The sequence below is a fragment of the Silurus aristotelis genome (assembly GCF_946808225.1).
Source record: "Silurus aristotelis genome assembly, chromosome: 19".
Lineage (NCBI taxonomy): Eukaryota > Metazoa > Chordata > Actinopteri > Siluriformes > Siluridae > Silurus > Silurus aristotelis.
The window spans coordinates 17903660-17922436 of record NC_139592.1 but is presented as its reverse complement, the minus strand read 5'-3'; the positions used below and the strand labels follow the sequence as shown (position 1 = coordinate 17922436).

General features: G+C 40.1%; 1 protein-coding gene across 1 annotated transcript in view; it reads right to left on the bottom strand.

Moving 5' to 3' along the window:
- Window positions 1-18777, bottom strand: part of plxna2 (plexin A2) — a 213387-nt gene that overhangs the window by 74208 nt on the left and 120402 nt on the right. The window contains exons 5-7 of the mRNA XM_083570462.1: window positions 17506-17606; window positions 4436-4559; window positions 1559-1712 (exon numbers count right to left, since the gene is read on the bottom strand). Coding sequence (XP_083426588.1) covers window positions 1559-1712; window positions 4436-4559; window positions 17506-17606 — 379 coding nt within the window. The remainder of the gene's footprint in view (window positions 1-1558; window positions 1713-4435; window positions 4560-17505; window positions 17607-18777) is intronic.

Here is an 18777-nt window from a genome sequence, read left to right as displayed (position 1 = left end):
TCTGCTTGTAATAGCTTTTCTTTTTTTTGTTGTTGTTTTTTTTTCATCCAGACAATGTGTTACTTGGTCTGCTACGTTTAGTCTGAGGCATACGGCTAGAAACTGCTTTCCCTTGCTTTACCCTGCCCTGTACCTTCAGAGCACGTGTGAGGGTTTCATACAGTGGTGCAGAGCAGTGCCTGTGTTGATACGAGATGGTGTCTGTGGGCCGCAGTGCCGAGTGAAGAGCCAGCAAAGCTGCTGCCATCGGCACGGAACACAGCCAGCTCGGTCTCAATTGGCAAGGCATTGAAAATGTTAAAAACGTTCAATAAGCAGCCAGCTCCTCACACTCGGATGAGCGATTGGGCACAAATTCGGCTGGCATACCGTGTGTAGGAGTCAGCTGTGACCCCAAGCTATCCTTCACACCTGCTCTCTCTGCTTTCTTCAGATTTTTTTATTTATTATAACACATGCAGGGATAGCAGATTATTTTTTATTACATTTCAGGACTGTCTTTCTCAGAAATTCCCATAAGCAGACATTTTGGTTTCAGGAAAACAGATCAGGATTGAGAAATCCTGATCTGAGAAATATTAGTCCCCCCTTCACCACACACACACTACAAACTCGATGTGCCTAGCCCACGAGCTATTAATACTGCACATGATCGATGTTCCTGGGTGATGCTTAATAATCTATACTGCCTAATGCATCTGAAGGAGACAGAAGGAAATATGAGGTTTAGATGACATTTACCTGAGGGCCCACACTGATTGGGCCATGCTCCCTGGGGGAAGTCGAGGATTGTGGGTAAACAGAGCTGTCATTTACCCTGAGAACTTGTGGGATTACTCACACGCCGGCTGCCTCATACAGGTGTCCGTCATGACCATCTACCTTTGATTAGAAGCTAAAGTGCGACAGAGTGCGACTAATTAGCGAGCCCGCGCTCATCCGAAACGCTTTCTTTTACTGAAATGAGCTGTCGACTAAGCCAGATTTATCGTTAGAGTTGCGGCACAAACACCTGGAAGAAAGCTGACCTTTATCCAACTGACCTTTGTCTAACTTAATCCTCAAAATCTATCTCTCCATATATTTATTTTCACCAGCATTCATCTACATAGGTTCCACTTCCAACTTCACACCTCTAATGACAGCTTCCATTCTCTTGTGCTGAGTGTGCACAGGAAAAATGGCAACAAATATCACCTGTAATAGGTGTAAGTGTTGTTGAGAGCATGGCTCCGGCCCCGAGGCTGACCTGAGGTCAGTTTAAGCTCATTAGAGCTGCAGTGTGTGTGGAATCGATGGGCGTGAGAGCGAAGAGCCTCGTTGAATGAAGCTCTCGTTAAAAGGCAGCAGAGCACGCGTCTGAGAGGCTCTATTAATAGAACATCCATAAGAGAGCTTAGCCAAAGCCACACCCCCTGGGAGAAGAGGGAGGAGAGAGGAAATGGGGGAAAATAGAGAACTAAGGAATGGAGTGATATCAGGATTATTTGCGATTTAATTGGTGCATGTGAGTAAACTGGAGATAAGGAAGGGAAAAAGGAGTTTCTTAACGGTCTACCTTGATCAGTAGGTATTACAGGGACATCTTTGGCAGCAGGAGAGATACACAGGATCTGATTGCCATTCACCGTCCCTTCGACTTCAGTCAGGTTCCCGAAGGCACACGTGATTCCAGCAGAGAGATCGGGAACGTCAGTCACCTTCACCAGCAGCTGAACACAGAGAAAGACAGGCAGAGGAAAAGCATCAGAGTGTAGCTGCTATTAGCACTGCAGTATTTTCAATCAAGCTTCATCAGGTACACAGCAGATGGTCTGAGCATAAGGCAATGGCACAAACTGTCAGCCAACTCTTAGCCTCAGATGCAGGTGAGCAGGCACTATAAAACGTGCCAAAAAAGACTGTTTCCTTTTTTCCCTTTTTTTTTTTTTTTTTGAAACGGATGAAAATGGACATCTGACAAATTCAATCAGCTTCTTGAACTTCTCTTTCGCTTCACAAAAAACATTCACACATAGCCCTTTGAAGTCTTTCTCTGGGGAGCGGTCACAGATGCTGGAGAACTCTATAAATAAATATTTCCAGTTCTCTGGTCTAGGTGTGTGTGTGTGTGTGTGTGTGTGTGTGTGTGTGTGTGTGTGTGTGTGTGTGTGTGTGTGTGTGTTGGGCTCAAACACTGCTCGGGCAGTAATGACCGGGTTGACATTTGTAAAGATCGCCCTACCCGCTTTCTATTTTACCTCCCTGTTAGAAGTTTTCCATTGTTCGGCTTGTCTACAGCCTTACTCAGAGGACCTGGGTCAGACTCTCGAACAGTAATGTCTTACCAACAAGGCCTGATTAACCATCCTACCTGTCGCACACAATTCCCATGTCCTTTTCATGTGGACTTCCTGTGCAAAAGAATGTCCATAAAGCAGCTAATTACCTCAGAAGCTCAAGGCACGGTCATGTCTGCTAAACTAGTGCTCTAGCAACAAGTACAGAGAGCTGCTAATTACTGATTTAGTAGTGTGTGTGTATGTGTGTGTGTGTGTGTGTGTGTGTATATGTGTGTACTGTATGTGCACGCTAGAATTTTCACACGATGTGAATGCAGCAATTATTCTTGGGGTCACCAATCGTGTATTTGAAATGCCACATATTATTTTATTTATTTCTATGTTTGTTTGTTTGTCTGTTTTTTTATTTAGTTATGCATTTATTCTTTGTGGAATCAGTAACACTTTGCATGCAATTTCTGTCTATTCCGATTGATCACTAACCCTACAGCATATTATGGTCCACATGAAAAGACACAAGCTATATCTCACTAAGCGAACACTCGCCTGAATCATAATCATTTAGTCTGCTGGACGATCTATAATATTAATATGGTTGGTAGAGTACCATAGAGCTTCTAGTGTGTCTGTAGAGTTGCTTGCTTGCAGCGGTTTCTTGCACGCATACCATTTTTTTCTCCCTAGTCCTGGCTTAGCTGTTCCTTTCTGATGCACATGTATGCTCAGTGCTGGCTAATCACTACCAGCATTTTTAATAAAGGTAATTTGATTGTTTTCGCTGCTTTTTTTTTTTCGTATTCCCATTGCCCCTGGAGCGGACGGGCTTTGTTGTCATGGTGATGCTTTTCCTGCTACTGGAGCAGCAGTGACCCTGTTGTCGTTTTATGAAGTGCAGTAGAGCCAAAACAGCTCATTTACAGGCATATGTATCGTTAGCACGCACCGTTTAGGTGCGCCGCACTTAAAAAAAAAAATCTTTTTTCTTCAAAAACCATTTTGATATTCAAAGCATTCAAATTTAACAACCACCTACATGAACAAGACAAAGAAAGAAGACCAGAGAGACAGAGAAAATGTTTACTTTAGAAAAAAAAAAGGTGCAAAAAGGCAGAAAGAACAGACATTGACTCGGTACTCTCTGTGGCTGAATACGCACCAGACTCATCTCGAACAAACCCCCAACATCAGCCTACACACATGCACTTTTTGGCATCTCACCCACACGCGCACCTTTCACCTACACACTGCTCGCTCGCTCAGTTTCCCATCCTCCCACACCATGCATTACTGCTCCACCGAAAAAAGCGAGAAAACAGTCCATAAACACTTCTCCATACGGACCGCATTTGAATTTGGTGTGTGCAGTCACTAGAGAGACGCAACACACTCCACATCTGGTTTTGTGTGTTTTCGTTTGCCTTTATTGTTTTATTAAATTTTATTTAGAATTTCGGAAGGAATAATTTTTCATACAAAATAAGATATTCTCCATGGACACTATAGATGAAGTATTTGGATGCCTGACTTTTCCAGCCACATGTTGTTCTTTACCAAACTATTACCATAAAGTATTTACACAATTGTATAGGATGTCTTTGGATGCGCTAGCATAAAATATTCCCATTATTTGAACTAGGAGACTTAAAACTGTTCCAGCATGACAATGCCCCTGTGTACAAAGCCAGCTTCATAAATATATGCTTTTCATGGTATGGAGTGGAAGATCTCAAGTGGTCTGCTTTAAAACTCTGACCTTAAACCTACTGAAGCTCTTTGGTCTGAATTGGAACGCTGACTGCACTTCAGACCTCCTCACTTAAGCTACATCAGTAACTGACCTTACTGATGCCCTTGTGGCTGAATAAAACCTCACACATTTCCAAAATCACACTTCAAAATCTGGTGACCATCTTTCAAGAAGAACGGAGGCTATTATAAGTGTAAAAGTGGACTAAATGTGGATGTTCAAAAAGCACATACCAATCTTATGGTCAGGTGTACACAAACTTTTGTCTACATAGTGTAAGTAGTATGATCAAAATTCAAGTCATTAATCAATAATAATATAATTCAAAATCATAACAGCATAAAGCATAATACAGAGCTAATGTTAATGTATAGTCTGGTAAGGGAGTGTGGTAAAGATCTCTCACCGGTACACTGGGCTCAGAAACCGCAATGCTGTCAGGATACACAGTGGCCTTTATGCACTGGTTCAGCGTGGCTGCAAATCGGTATGGCTCGTTGGCTCGTTCACACCGATCCCTCTGGGAACACCTGTGGAGGAAAGAACAGCAGAAATATATCTCAAGTTTTCAATTCCATTCAGGTGTATTTGTATAGCACTTTGAACAATGGACATTGTCTCAAAGCAAATTTACAGAGATAAAGAAGTTATAAAATTTTATAAAAGAATGTACAAGTTTAGTGTTTCTTATAACTGCAGGTTTATCTCTAATAATCATTCCAGTGACGACAATGGCAAAAAAAATAACTCATGGCATAAAGAAGAAACCTTGAGAGGAAAAAGACTCAAAAGGGAACCCATCCTCATCTGGGTAGCACCGAATGTCCATTTTTCTTTTTATAGGGGTTGGTTTTATTTTAGTCATTGATTTTTTTTGTATCAATGTTCTTTTAAATTACATTTGTAGTCTTTTTTCCACAATCTGCAAGAAAAATATGCAAGTCAATTTAATTGATTGACTGCTGAAGTTATTGACAAAGTGCTGATCCACATTTTAGGTGCATTCCAAAGAAAATAAAAAAATCCCTTCTATAGGGATAATAGAAAATTAAGAATATTTTTTTAATTCCTTGACAGCCAACGCAATGCAATAGAGAAAAGGCAAAAAATTAAATAAAAACAATCATTCATTTTAGAGTTCGTTGTTAGAAAGAAAGAAAGCTGCTGTCCTTGGTCCTGAACGCAGCCCGGTCAGCACATCTAGCAGATTTTCGACAACTGGTCCCCCTCGAATTCACCCCAAATTACCGAGATGAACGACTGTGCAGTGTAAGCACTTTTTTCCTCACAAGGTGCAAAAGGCAAAAAGCTCAAGTGGGCTCTAACAAAAATTCAGAATTTATATTTGGAGCAAATGTGTAAAAATTCCCGGAGATTCTAGATTCTAGGCAGACTAGCAGCCTTTGTTCAGATGATACTCCTGACAACAAAATGCTCAGTTGAAAGCCTTCTGCAGCAGAACAACACATTAAGGTAGTTTGAGTTGCTGCTGTTCAGGAGGACAGGCTCTTGTGTGTGTGTGTGTGTGTGTGTGTGTGTGTGTGTGTGTGTGTGTGTGTGTGTGTGTGTGTGTATGCTTGTGTGTGTATGTCACAAAGAATAAAATCTACAATATGGGTTGCTTTCAGAGTGTAATATTACAGTAAGTCATACTTATTTCAGATGTATGTAAATGAGAATTTTGTGTCTGTGCTTTATCAAATCCCTATTTGTTTTTGCTTATTGCTCTCTCTCTCTCTCTCTCTCTCTCTCTCTCTCTCTCTCTCTCTCTCTCTCTCTCTCTCTCGCTCTCTCTCTCTCTCTCTCTTTCTTTCTCTCTTTCAGGCCTTCCTGACATGGCGACAATTTGCCGCATCTCTTTTACATTCCTAATGCTCGAGGGAAAATGACACTTAATGCGCCTTCAGATGTCTGGGATGGCTTGTGAATTCTTTACTGTCTGAATATGTGCATGCATGTGTGAGAGTGTGTGTGAGCATGTGTGTGTGTATGCATGTGTGTGCACAGCAAATAAGCTGCCATAGCTCAGCATTGATTTTTATTTTGGGGTTGGAGAGGGTATGGGGATGCTGCGGTTGCCATGGTGCTGATAGGCGGCCATTGTGTGTGTGTGTGTGTGTGTGTGTGTGTGTGTGTGTGTGTGTGTGTGTGTGTGTGTGTGTGTGTGTGTGTGCATGTGTGTTAGATTCTTCTCTTCTTGCTCTCATTAATTGAAGTGTGTGCCTACCCCACCTGTCTGCCTCAGTCTGTCTGTCTGTCCCTGGCTTTGTCTTTTTTATGACAGCTCATGGATCTCTAGGGCTGCATGGAATGCTTACAGGGTCGACATCATTAACACACTCTACACACACACACACACATGCTTCTGCTGTGTGTGTGTGTGTGTGTGTGTGTGTGTGTGTGTGTGTGTGTGTGTGTGTGTGTGTGTTCAAGTGACAAGGGAAGGTGATGGCGATGGCGGGCTAACCTTTGGGCTCTAGTCTGCTTCCTGCTTTTAGCCCTGTGTTTCAGACAGGCAATTACACTGTCTCTCTCTCTCTCTCTCTCTCTCTCTCTCTCTCTCTCTCTCTCTCTCTCTCTCTCTCTCTCTCTCTCTCTGTGTCTCTCTCTCTCTTTATGTATCTCTTCCTCTCTCCATTTCTCTTTCTCTCTCTTTTTCTCTCTCACAAAAAACACCACCATGACAACAGCAGATGGATGACAGAAAGATTTCCTTTCTTTTCTCCTGTCTTCCCTCTAAATATATGTGCGTGTGTGTGTGTGTGTGTGTGTGTGTGTGTGTGTGTGTGTGTGTGTGTGTGTGTGTGTGTGTGTGCTTGCGTGCGTGCGTGCGTGTGTGTGTGTGTGTGTGTTTATGTTCACAAGGTTTATTCAAATTCACACGATAAGGTCCAACTGCAAATATGAAAAATTCCTGAGTTTGAATGAGAAAAGGGTAAATAAAAGAAAATGAAAGTAGAGAAAGTAGTGAAGGAGGCACGAGCACAGAGAAGGGAAAGCTGACACAAGAGAAAAAAGAATGAGAGAATGAGATGAGGAAAGGAGATAAGAATAGATGAGAGGAGGGGAGATGAGAAAAATAACAACTTGATAGAAGTAGGTGAGAGAAGAAGAGATGAGACAAAATAGCAGTTGAAATGACAGAGAAGGTAATGAGTGGAGGGGTGGAGAAGAGCAACGAGACAGAATCAGCAAACATAATGACAAAGAAATTAAGAAAAATGCAAAAAGGTCAGCATTAGAGAGCATACAAAATTAAGAGAAATGATGAATTCTGCAGAATTCTGTCAGAATTCTGTAAATTATTTTGTACTATTGTCATACTGCTTCTATCTGTCTTGCAAATGCCTTTATACTTAGTATTTCAGTATGGATGTATATTTGCTGTTACCTCATACTAAATCTGTTCTTTATTGTATGACAGCTGATGTTGCACTGACTGCTAATACAAACTGTCTAGATTGGATTGACAATGAAAACACTTGGATTCCTCTGTATGTTTGCACATATGGTGGCACTGACAAATAAAAAACCTTGAACCTTGAACCCTAAACCTTGAAGAGAGGAGAGGAGATTACTGTACAGTACTAGACACTTTTTGCTAATAATCTCCTCATTTCCTGAATCAGCCAAAACAATACAGCACTGAGCACACAACTGTAGCCTGCCTCCTCTATCACACAATCTACTCTATCTCTCTATCTCTTTATCCTTTCCATCTCTAAATCTCCTCCATTTCTCATCTCCTCCATTTCCCCATCTCTCTATATTTTTATTCCCATTTTCTCTATATCTCCATCTCTAAATCTGATCAATATTTCCATATCTCCATCTTCTAAATGTCTCTATCTCCCCATCTCCTTCATCTCTCTATTTTTCCCAGATCTCCACCTCTTCTTTCTCTCCATCTTTCGCAGCTCTCCAACTCTCAATCTCCTCTAAGTCACACTTCACATCTCTTTATCTCCACATCTCCTCCATCTCCCCTATCTTTTCATCTCCGCCATCTCTCTATCCCTCCTTCAGTCATTTCAGTGGTGGCTAAATGCAAGTGCAGACTCCTCTGTATCTTACACACGCTGAAATCAATATGCAGCTGGGAGATCGTTTGGTGTGCTGATAGCTGCAGCCTCAGCGTTGTGGTCCATGCTAACGTTTGAGTGGTGTTCAATATACACAGTGCAAGCTGGAGCTTGTAATGACCTCAGAGTGCTGGTTATTATTCTCGCTGTGATTAGTTCTGCTTTGATATGGATTCAGTTCAGGCAGCATTAGGGAGCTGGTGACGTTAGCCCACGCTGATTGTTTATATTATTGATGTGAGTTTAGTTTCTATAGTATTTCTTTGCTGTCAGAATAGAGGTAATGTATAAGTTACATCTCAAGTCAAAATGCAAATGAATACCAGGATAAATCATGTCAGATAATTTCTCAGTCTTTTTAATGAAATGTAAATTAAGTAGCATCTAGAATATTTTAAGGCAAAGTATTAAGAAGCAACCTGGCTGTGGAAGTATACCCAACCTACTGTCATGCTATTCTGTTAAAAAACTTTTATATATTAACATACACTACATTGCCAAAGGTTTTTCGTATACCTAGTCATGAGTATGGGATGTGCTTTTTGTTCATCTCAAAAGTGTTCATTTGGTTTGAGATCAGAGCTTTGGTCTTTGGATGTGGTATAATTAGCTTTGTGGTAACTCTGGGGCCTGCTAGCTGGCGTTCAATAACATCTGCATTTTCACGTAAATTTGATTCGCTGATCAGAGAGAGCACTAGTCAAAGCTCGCAAACCGCATTTGTAGCAAACTGCACAAGCTCAAACATATTCATGAGGCTTTAATAGCTTGTTTTTTTATTCCATTATGGCTGAAAAAGAAAAAGAAAATGATTTGGTCGAAGACATACTTACAAGGCTATTTTTTAAATTGACATTTCAAGAAACGTTGGACTTTGTGAAGTAAAGTCAGCCAAAACAGTTCAAAACTGTGTTAAGCCTTATATTGTTATATTGCATTTCTGTATAATATTGATGACATTAAGGGGTGGATTGATTCAGGTGGGACACCACTGAAGGCCTAGATGTGAAATTCACCGCCCACCATAGATGCTCCAGATTTCTTACAAAAATGCCCCAGATCAATTTAAGTGGGACATCCCACAGGTTTTTCCAAAAGATTCAATCTGGGCTCTGACTTGGACATTCCACAATGTTGCTCTTCTTTTAAAAAATTTTTCTTCTTCTCCTTCTTTTTCTTCGTCTGAAGCCAATCTTTTGTTTGTTATTATGCTGAACTTGGAAACTGAACAGATTGAGCAGAGTTTAGAGGTGAGCAGTTCAAAGAGATGGACAGACTAAACGATTAAAGCGCTGCTGCATCAATCTCTTTAGGTGGAAATAAACCAAGGACTTGATCCCATTATCAGCAAGTAGACAGTGAACATATTAGTAAACATTTCAATGAAGAAAGTCAACTGAGATATAAAAATGCAATCATGGATACCATTTGTTTATTAATTATCGAAAATTATAATTTTGGATTAATTTAATAAAAGTTTATTTGCATATAAAGTATATGGGGGGAGCTTGGGTTGAGAGGTGATGGTGAACCTCCGACCCCCTCACCTCATTTGTCATGGATGAGCACCAGAACCAGCACTACAATTCCAATGAGCCACTGATTCTTGTCACCTAATTGTTTATGTACCTGTGTCACAATTTCTGTGAATGAATATGAATATGAGACTGTGCTTATAGTCTCGCTTTTCATCTTCCACAGGTTGTTGTAGTCTGTCATTCAGGACATGATAATCTTGATCATAATATTTTTTTGTATTTCTATTCTATTATAAAAGGAAATCTGCACTTGCATCCATTGTCACCTCAGTTCCATGACATTATAAATATTAACCAAAACTGCCATCCATCTATTCAGTTTAATTAAGGGGCTAGATTTACAGAGTGGTTTGATTAATTATATGATATCCTCAGTTCTGATATTCAAAAGTGTGATATTTAAAAGTTACTAGATTGTACTGGAAGTGCTTCCTGTACAAAAAACACCACTGACACGCTATTGATCAATCATTTGAGGACAGGTGGCTGCAAATGTAGATGAATGTATGTAATTCGTATTGCGAAGGTTCCGCAAAAGCACAATGAAACTAGACATCAAACTCACATGATGGTGAGGTGACTGATGAAAAGTGCAGTCTGTGTACATAATCATTTTTAAATACCTCATGATTTTAGAATGAGAAAAACATTCTCACAACTGTTAAAATTTGTTTACATGGTTTGCTTCTATATATAAAATGATGACCTGTTCTCTGGATTTCTGCCATGGCTGAGAAAATAGTGATGTTGCTGCATTTTGCTTCATAGAGAAACTTACAGCAACTGCATGAGAGTAGATCACAAAAGGAACTCTGATGACCTCTGACCACGTTGGAGCTCAGCCAATCAGATCACTGGGATTAGTGTTCTTTGTTGGCGAGAATAATCCTGCCAAATCCAAAAGCAAAGGTTTCCACATTGTCAGTCTCTCTCTCTCTCTCTCTCTCTCTCTCTCTCTCTCTCTCTCTCTCTCTCTCTCTCTCTCTCTTTTTTTTTCTCTCTTTTTCCTTCTCTTTAGAGTTGTTTTGCTATTCATTCTATATCTTAAGTGGTGTGAGGTAATTGTGGGTATCTGTGCTTAGCTTTTTGCAGAAAATCATGATGACTCCTAAATATGTGAAAACGCACTGTTGTTACAGTGGGATCATTGTATAGCAGTGTTGCCTGACATTGGAAAATGTAAACGGACATTTTAAACATGAACAACGCAAATGTTATCCAAATTTGATCATTCGAGATGTGGTTGTAATTCAAAACTTATTTACAGTGAGCTTCTTGAAAGTAGTCCATATAGAAATGTAGAAGAATGAAAAGAAGAAGAGCGAGAGCGCTACAGGAAGATGCTTATATTAATGAGGATAGGAACGAAGAAGCGAGGGAAAAAGAGAAAAGAAGAGAAGAGAAGAGAAGAGAAGAGAAGAGAAGAGAAGAGAAGAGAAAAGAAGAGAAGAGAAGAGAAGAGAAGAGAAGAAACAAAAAAACAAGCAAAAAAAAGCAAGGTAGGAGGAAAAACTGTGTGGGAAAAGTGTGGATGAATAAGGAAGAATAGTGAAGTAAAGGAAAGGGACATTGTAAAAAAAAGAGTAATAAAGGAAATCAGAGGAGAGAAAAAAAAACCAAAGAAAAAAAATAAAACGGGAACAAATAAGATAAAAAAAGAGGAAGTGGAATGGTGAGAAGAGAAGAGAAGAGAAGAGAAGAGAAGAGAAGAGAAGAGAAGAGAAGAGAAGAGAAGAGAAGAGAAGAGAAGAGAAGAGAAGAGAACGGGGATGTAAAATGCAGCAGTTTAACCTGAATGAAAATAGTGATTGAAATCAAAAAGAAGAAAGTGAAATATATCTACTGCCGATGCAGTAGAAAAAAATATAAATAAAAATACAAAAGAAAAATGAGAAAGAAAAGAAAGGAATAAATAAAAAAAAATAGCTGATGTTGAAGGAAAGATGCAGCAACATGAATAAGTTATAAAAGAAAGATTTGGGAGAGAGCTTGCTTTGAGACCGAGGTTTTTGTTTTTTAGATGTGTATACGCTCTAGCTGTAGGAGAGGCTCTTTTGAAAGCTCTTTTGAAGTTTTTTTGTATGTTGAGGTGTTGATTTCAGGTGTTAGGTGTTGGTACTGTTCTCAGCAATGGACCGGAATCTTCTAGACTCAGGCAGCATTTGGAGTGTGAGACTGTAGACAATTAGCTTGAAACATTTTCTCAAAGGTCAGTGACCAATACATTCTAGATTGCATGTGTGGTTGTGTTTATAGGTTACATCAGTAGAATGTATTCAAGAGTCCATGCATATCCTGTTGGGGTTCCAAATCATCGCATAGGTCCATGAACTATACTTAAATTTCATGTAAAAAACACATGGTGAAGTGTGGCATTTGAAAACAATGCTTTTAGATTATCTTTTCTGAGGCTTTTTAAACATCAGAAGCCGCTTCTCTGCTAGTTGTCGAGGTTGAAGGTGGCAAAAGTGCCAATACTTTTGTCAAGACTACACAACAATATCTCATAAAGAAGTGGAAAGCCAAAATTGGTCAGGAAGTCAGGAAATCGAGGCGTTTTGAAAGTGTGACAAAAATGGATGCTCCTTCCAAGTTTTTCTTTGATTTCCGCCAATAAAAAGGGTTGTACAGTTTCGGGTTCTCTTTTCTGAGTGTACTGAAATTTGTAAGCAGACAGTCAGCTTTCAGTGGTGAAAGAAGAAAATTACCCAAGCAGTCAGTGGACATGCTTGACAGCGACCTGTCCATAGAGGCATGGAGAATGGATGGACATCTATTATCTTGCTGTTAAGTTGCTGGTGGTCAGTGTTAAAGCAGGACTTGTGTGGTATGCTTTCAGATCGCCTAAAGGAAGAAATGATTTCTTGAAGTAAGCTGACCCAGAACCTGGTGACTTTGTTCTGTCAAGAAAAGGCAATGAAGAAAGTCTTTGTCTAAATCCAATCCAATTTTTGGCAACAATTTACATAATTTGGCTAAATAGAAAATGTCAGGTTTAATAATGCCTCAGGTTTGAGGTTTTGTGGTAATGTTGACAATAATATTGAGAATGTACGAAAAGTAAATAGAGGTTTATGTGTGCCTTTTGAAATTTAGAGGCGTGATGCTCTCTGTCAGGCATAGATTACAATCCAGTTACTGAACCACTGGAAGAGGGAGAAGAAGTAGAAGTAGTAGATGACATTATTTGTCACATTATTTCACAGTAAAATTCTTTTCTTCGCATAGCCCCGCTTGTTCGAAAATTGGGGTCAGACCACTGTCCTATAAACGCCCAACTGTAACTTGCCTTTCTCAGACAGCGCTCAGGTGGGGAATCGAGGGAGACTTTAAATATCTAGTAGAGTATCTTGGGGATCGTTCCTCTGGAATTATAACACTGTAGCAGCTCACAGACTTAACAGGAACTGTCTTTGTTCATCTGGAAAATGTGACAACACAGACAGAGATAAGCACTATATGTGTTGTTACTCAGCTTCTCTAGAGGTACATCAGAAGAGGGCAGACAAGGACTGCTATTCTTAGGTGGTCGGCTCTAAAATAGACGACCACTTTCCATAGGAAATGACTTCATAGATTCATGACTTCATGATATTATAGGATGTTGAAAGTGGAGACTGTTTAATTTGCTAATCTGTTTCTGGGTGAAAGTTTGAAGATGAAAGCTGGCACACATTGGGACAATAGTCTTGAGTTGAGTGGGCTCCAAACTTACCAGCGTAAACTAGAAAAAGTCTTTGGATGTGCTGAATTTTCATGGTAAATTATTGCATTTTCTTTTCTTTGGAGTGAGAGTTAAGAGAGGCCCTAGTGCCAGCTGTTTTATTCGATTTAGTGACATGCAGAAAAGTACTGTGTGGATCATATATCTTTCTTTCTACAGTCTATGGACAAAGGTTTAAAGACAACTAACCATATTAGAATGTACTTTTTGAACATCCCATTTCACACTTAGTCTACATTTACTGCTATAATAACCTCCATTCTTCAGGGAAGATGTTTCACTACATATTAAAGTATGGACCAATGTGTACAATCAGGCAGAGAGTGTTAGTAAAGTCAGGTATCGATGTAGGGTGAGGAGGCCTGGCGTTCAGTCAGCATTCTAATTCATCCCAAAGATGTTCACTAGATTTGAGATCAGCGCTCTATAGCAGGCCACTCAAGATTCTTCACTCTAACGCATGTAAACCATATCTTAATGGTGCTTTGTTCACTGGGCATTGCCATGCTGGAACAGGTTTGGGTCTCCTAGTTCAGGTGTAGTGAAAATTTCACACAACCACATCCAAAGACATTCTGTCTTCAACTTTGTGGTATCAGTTTGTGGAAGAACCACATAAGCTGAAAAAGTCAGGTGTCCCAATACTTTGGTCCAGATAGTCTATCTATCTGTCTGCCTGTCTGTCTTATTATACATGCATAACATTAGTGTCTGGATAATGGATGATTACAAATAAATTAATTCCAAAATGCAATACTCTCTCTTGTGCTCTCTCTCTTTCTTTTTTTTCTCTCTTATACACACTATTTTTATTCTCTCCATTCGTCTTTTTCCCTTCTTCATCCTTAAGCCACCCTTCTGCAGCTTGTGAATGGCCTGAACGAGGACAACAAGAGGGAAAATCTTTCTGGCTTCAGCTTTGGGAATGAGCGTGTGCATAATGAGGACCACGATTGAAGCTTGCTCTTATCTACACCCATGAGACTGGAGTGTGCTTGAGACAAAAGCGTGTTTGCAACCGCAATCTAAACGCTGGATGCTTTTGTGTGGCCCGGGTGTGCCAAAATCAGACTCGTTTCTCTGGCCGTCACCCTCTCCTCTGCTTGCTCTTTCTTCTTCTTCTTCTCCTTTCACTCATCTAGCAGCAGCTGCTGGTAATTACAGGGGCCGTCAGTGGATCGTGCCATTCTGTGGCACGGTTTTGGGAAACGGGGGTTAGCGGGGGGGGACAGATAGAAGCTCTAGTCTTGACCACTTTCTTCACTGTACCCCCTCATGCTGCATCATGCTAATGCGCTAATTACGAGGCGAAAGCACAGCTATTGAGGAGAGGTGAATATGTAACAAACAGTGGAGAAAGCGAGAGAGAGAGAGAGAGAGAGAGAGAGAGAGAGAGAGAGAGAGAGAGAGAGAGAGAGAGAGAGACCCATTCACAGCTTCAAAAGGTGTGAGAGATTATGCATGGAGAGCCATCCTTCGTTTAGTCCCTCTCTTTCTCTCCTCCCTGTCATCTCCTGAGGGAGAGACACTTAAGGGTTCTGCAGGAGTGAGAAATAAGCAGCCATGAGAGACAACGGTGAGATGAGAGCGAAAGAAATGAAGAGAGAAATGAGAAAGACAGCTAAAAAGAAAGGAGGCTAATTTCATCAAGACAGCATCAGTTGTGGAGAATGTGCCCGATTTTGCCGCATCTGGGGCTGAGGGTATGGTGGAAAAATACCCTGGGGGGGGGGGGGGGGGGGGGGGGTATAGTCAGAGTGATGAGTAGAGACAAATAATTGGAAGGAGAATAAATAAAAGAAAAAAGCATAGGACAGTGATAGAGAATAGTCTGGAAACATTGTGCTGCCATGCACATAAAAGCGTAATGTTTAAAAAAGTGCTGATGTGTTTTTTTTTTTTTTCTGATATACCAAATATAAGAAGATTTTTACTTTTTAATGCAAAATGAAAGACAACAAATTTGGCTGATCAGCAGCTTTTGGAATAATATTGTGTCACTGCAACTATAACAAAGTTTGTCAATTGATTCCATATAGCATCTTGTATTACAATCACAGCAGTACACAAGAAATTCTGTACATGTGTGTGTGCATATCATTATGACATTATAACATTATCCCGGGTGAAGTAAATAAACTGATTGTCTTTTCATCATGGCACCTGTTAATGGGTGGGATATATTAGTCAACAAGTAAAAATTCTGTATTTAATGTTGATGAGTTTTAAGCATGAAAATTTGCAAGCCTAAGGATTTGAGCAAGTCTGACAAGTCTAGACAATGCGCTGTGCTCACTTAACTCACTTAAATCCTTATGCTTGCCCATTTTTTCCTTCAACCTTAAAGACAAAATATTCACAGTTTCTGAAAAGTTTTTAAACATGTGGAGACTAACTAACAGCACCTGTTCTGGAATGCTGAAGAGACACACTAAAGAACCTTGCACTCGGCCGGTTATTTGTCCCTGTTGTGCTGCAAGGGCGACGCAAATTACTTTAAGTGCACTCTTCACAGTGCTGCCAGCATTAGGAAAATGCTAGTAGCATTGTTATTAGGATGAAGCTGTGTTCGCTGTGCTGACAGGGAAAGGGAAAGACAAGCACTAGCAAGCAACATGCTGGAGTGAACTGCAAACAAAGAAATGTGATAGTCTGACTTATATTGTAAATTCAGCCCAGAAAAAAAAAATATTCAGAAAATAAAATCTAAATTAGTGCATTAAACATGCTGATGAAGCTGGGTGTAGTAACACACATGATCCACCAGGTGACAGTGACGGACCCTACGCTGAATGTCAAAGGCTGCGGTCGGAGTGTTTACTTTCTCACGGTGTAAACCTACTCTTACTTTTTACCCCAATGCCCAGAATAAAAAAAAAAAAGAAGAATAATTATTGGAAAAAAATCATAAATTGCAAAACTGTACCACACACATATACAGATATCTGGAACAGAGAATCGTGACTAAACGTAAAACAGCAGATTTGAATGTGTGAGAAGGTTGAAAATTGTGTGAGTGTTAAACAGAACATGAAATTCTAATTATTTGTATCATGCAGCGTTTGTAGCGGCACGTATGCTATCCGAAAGCAAGTGTTCACAAATTCCACTGACAGTTTTGCTAATCATCAGTTCCATGTGTTAGCAAACTCACGTGTGCTTGGAATGTGTGCAAATTCTGAGTGAAACTTTTTAACTGCTTGGTTTACAGTGAGATCATTGAATTGAGCATCAGTATCATCCACTAAAGCAAGTATTGTGTGAAGTAGTATGAAGATGAGGAGACTACAACAGTTAAAATAATGGTTACAGCTACACAAATTGTAGGTTTATGGTCAACACTGCAGACATGGATCTTTAGAAGTCAGGTAGCATTTGTGCCTGAGTTTTATGGTGTACATCAGACTGCAGAATTTAGTGGAGTAGTGTTGAACATCTGATCTAAAAGTGGAGAGTTCAAAGCCCAGCATCAGCAAAGTGCCAGAGCAAGGCTCTTAACCCTCAGATGCTCCGTATAAATTAGATCATTGTAATTTGCTCTGGATAAGGGTTACTATGCTATCGAATGCCTTAAATATCTACCAAACGAGAATATAGCCAAAAGGTTATAATCATTAATGGGTCATTGAGAATATCTTACAATCATGTTGAAGTTATAAGAGTTATAAGAGGAATAAAAGTAAGATTTGATTAGAACATTTTACATAACTACCTGCTGGTAACACAGGAAAACAGATTTTTTGGCCTATATTAATAAAAACACACGTAACAGTACCAGCTCTTCATTTATTTTCCATGTGTTTCCATAATTTATTATCACAATAACTTGTGATGCAGGTGAATTAGACATGTATGTTTAGACAAAATAATATGAATCCTTTCTATGAGATTGAAGTTTAGCTAAGTATCATCCCACAAGAAATGCTGAGCTCGCCTGTTTTATTCAAATAAATTGCATGGATCTTTGCTGTCCTGCGCTGCACTTATAAATAGAAAAAAGAAAAGGAGGAGGTGATGGAGAGTCTGATCTCTGAGCGAATGATCTCACAGAGACTGACATAATGAGCTCTGTGTCATTGTCATGGACTAATCGATGGCACAGTGAGCACCATGTAAAAATAAGAGCACTTACATGTTGTGCAGCACACACCAACCGCAGTGCGGATCTCCAGAGCTCAGACATTCATGGCATGTCCCATACTGCTCACACGACTCAATGGGCACCTGTGTCACCTGTAAAGATTAGACAGCTGTCAGACCTGCTCACAAACACAAGCATGCACACACACGAATACACAGGTCCAATCTGTTCCCATCAGATTAGATTTGATTTTACAGATCATACATATGCACACAATCACTGTGAGTTCATCAGAAAAAAAGTCTGACTTGAGCATGAAACGTGAACTTGCATTGACTTCTCGCTGAGCTGAAAGCAAGCTTTTCATTACTGGTCAGAGCCGACAGCGGGGTGTTCAAAGGAAGTTAATTGGATCTAGTGGAAAGTAGATAAGGGTCAGATAGAAGGAATATTGATTTTTATCATCTCAGGAGGGCCGAGACAGCAGGAAAACATCACAGCATGCTTTTTATTCATAACACATAACACCGGTGGCTAAACAAAAAAAAAAGTACTGTAGTACAGGAGTGTGTGTGTGTGTGTGTGTGTGTGTGTGTGTGTGTGTGTGTGTGTGTGTGTGTGTGTGTGTGTGTGTGTAAAGTTGGAGAGTTAAGATATTAATGGCCTTCTGTGTGTCTGTTTGTGTGTGTGTGTGTGTGTGTGTGTGTGTGTGTGTGTGTGTGTGTGTGTGTGTGTGTGTGTTTGTGTGTGTGTGTGTGCGTGTGTGTGTGTGTGTGTGTGTGTGTATGTGTGTGTGGGTGAGTGTCCTGGTTTTGGATGGTGGACAGGTGGTCAGAAAATTGTGCAACAGGAGCAACTGGTGCAGTGTGTGTGTGTGTGTTTTAAAGCTTATTTGAAAGATGACAGCAACAGTAATCTATTGTGCAGATATAGTGCATTTGTCCGGCCAAGTATAAGTGACACAAACAAACAAACACACGCACACTGTCATACATACTGCAATATAAGATAACTATAAAAAGAAGGTTTGCCTTTAGTGTAATGCTTTACATTCAAACGTTTATTTCAGGGATGTGTCACACTTCCAAAACAACAGCACACTTCAGTTTGCCAGATAAAACTCTCATGTCTCCAAATCCAAAAAAGGTTTGTGGTTGTGATTAATCATTAATTGTTTACAAGATGAACAAACCGTTCCTTCTACTATGATGACCCCATAAATATAGACCCACACATACACACGAACACATACCAATCAAAATAGCAGATGGCTTGTGAGGTACAAGGCTGCTACTTTCCTTCACTGAGACACAATGCCCTGAG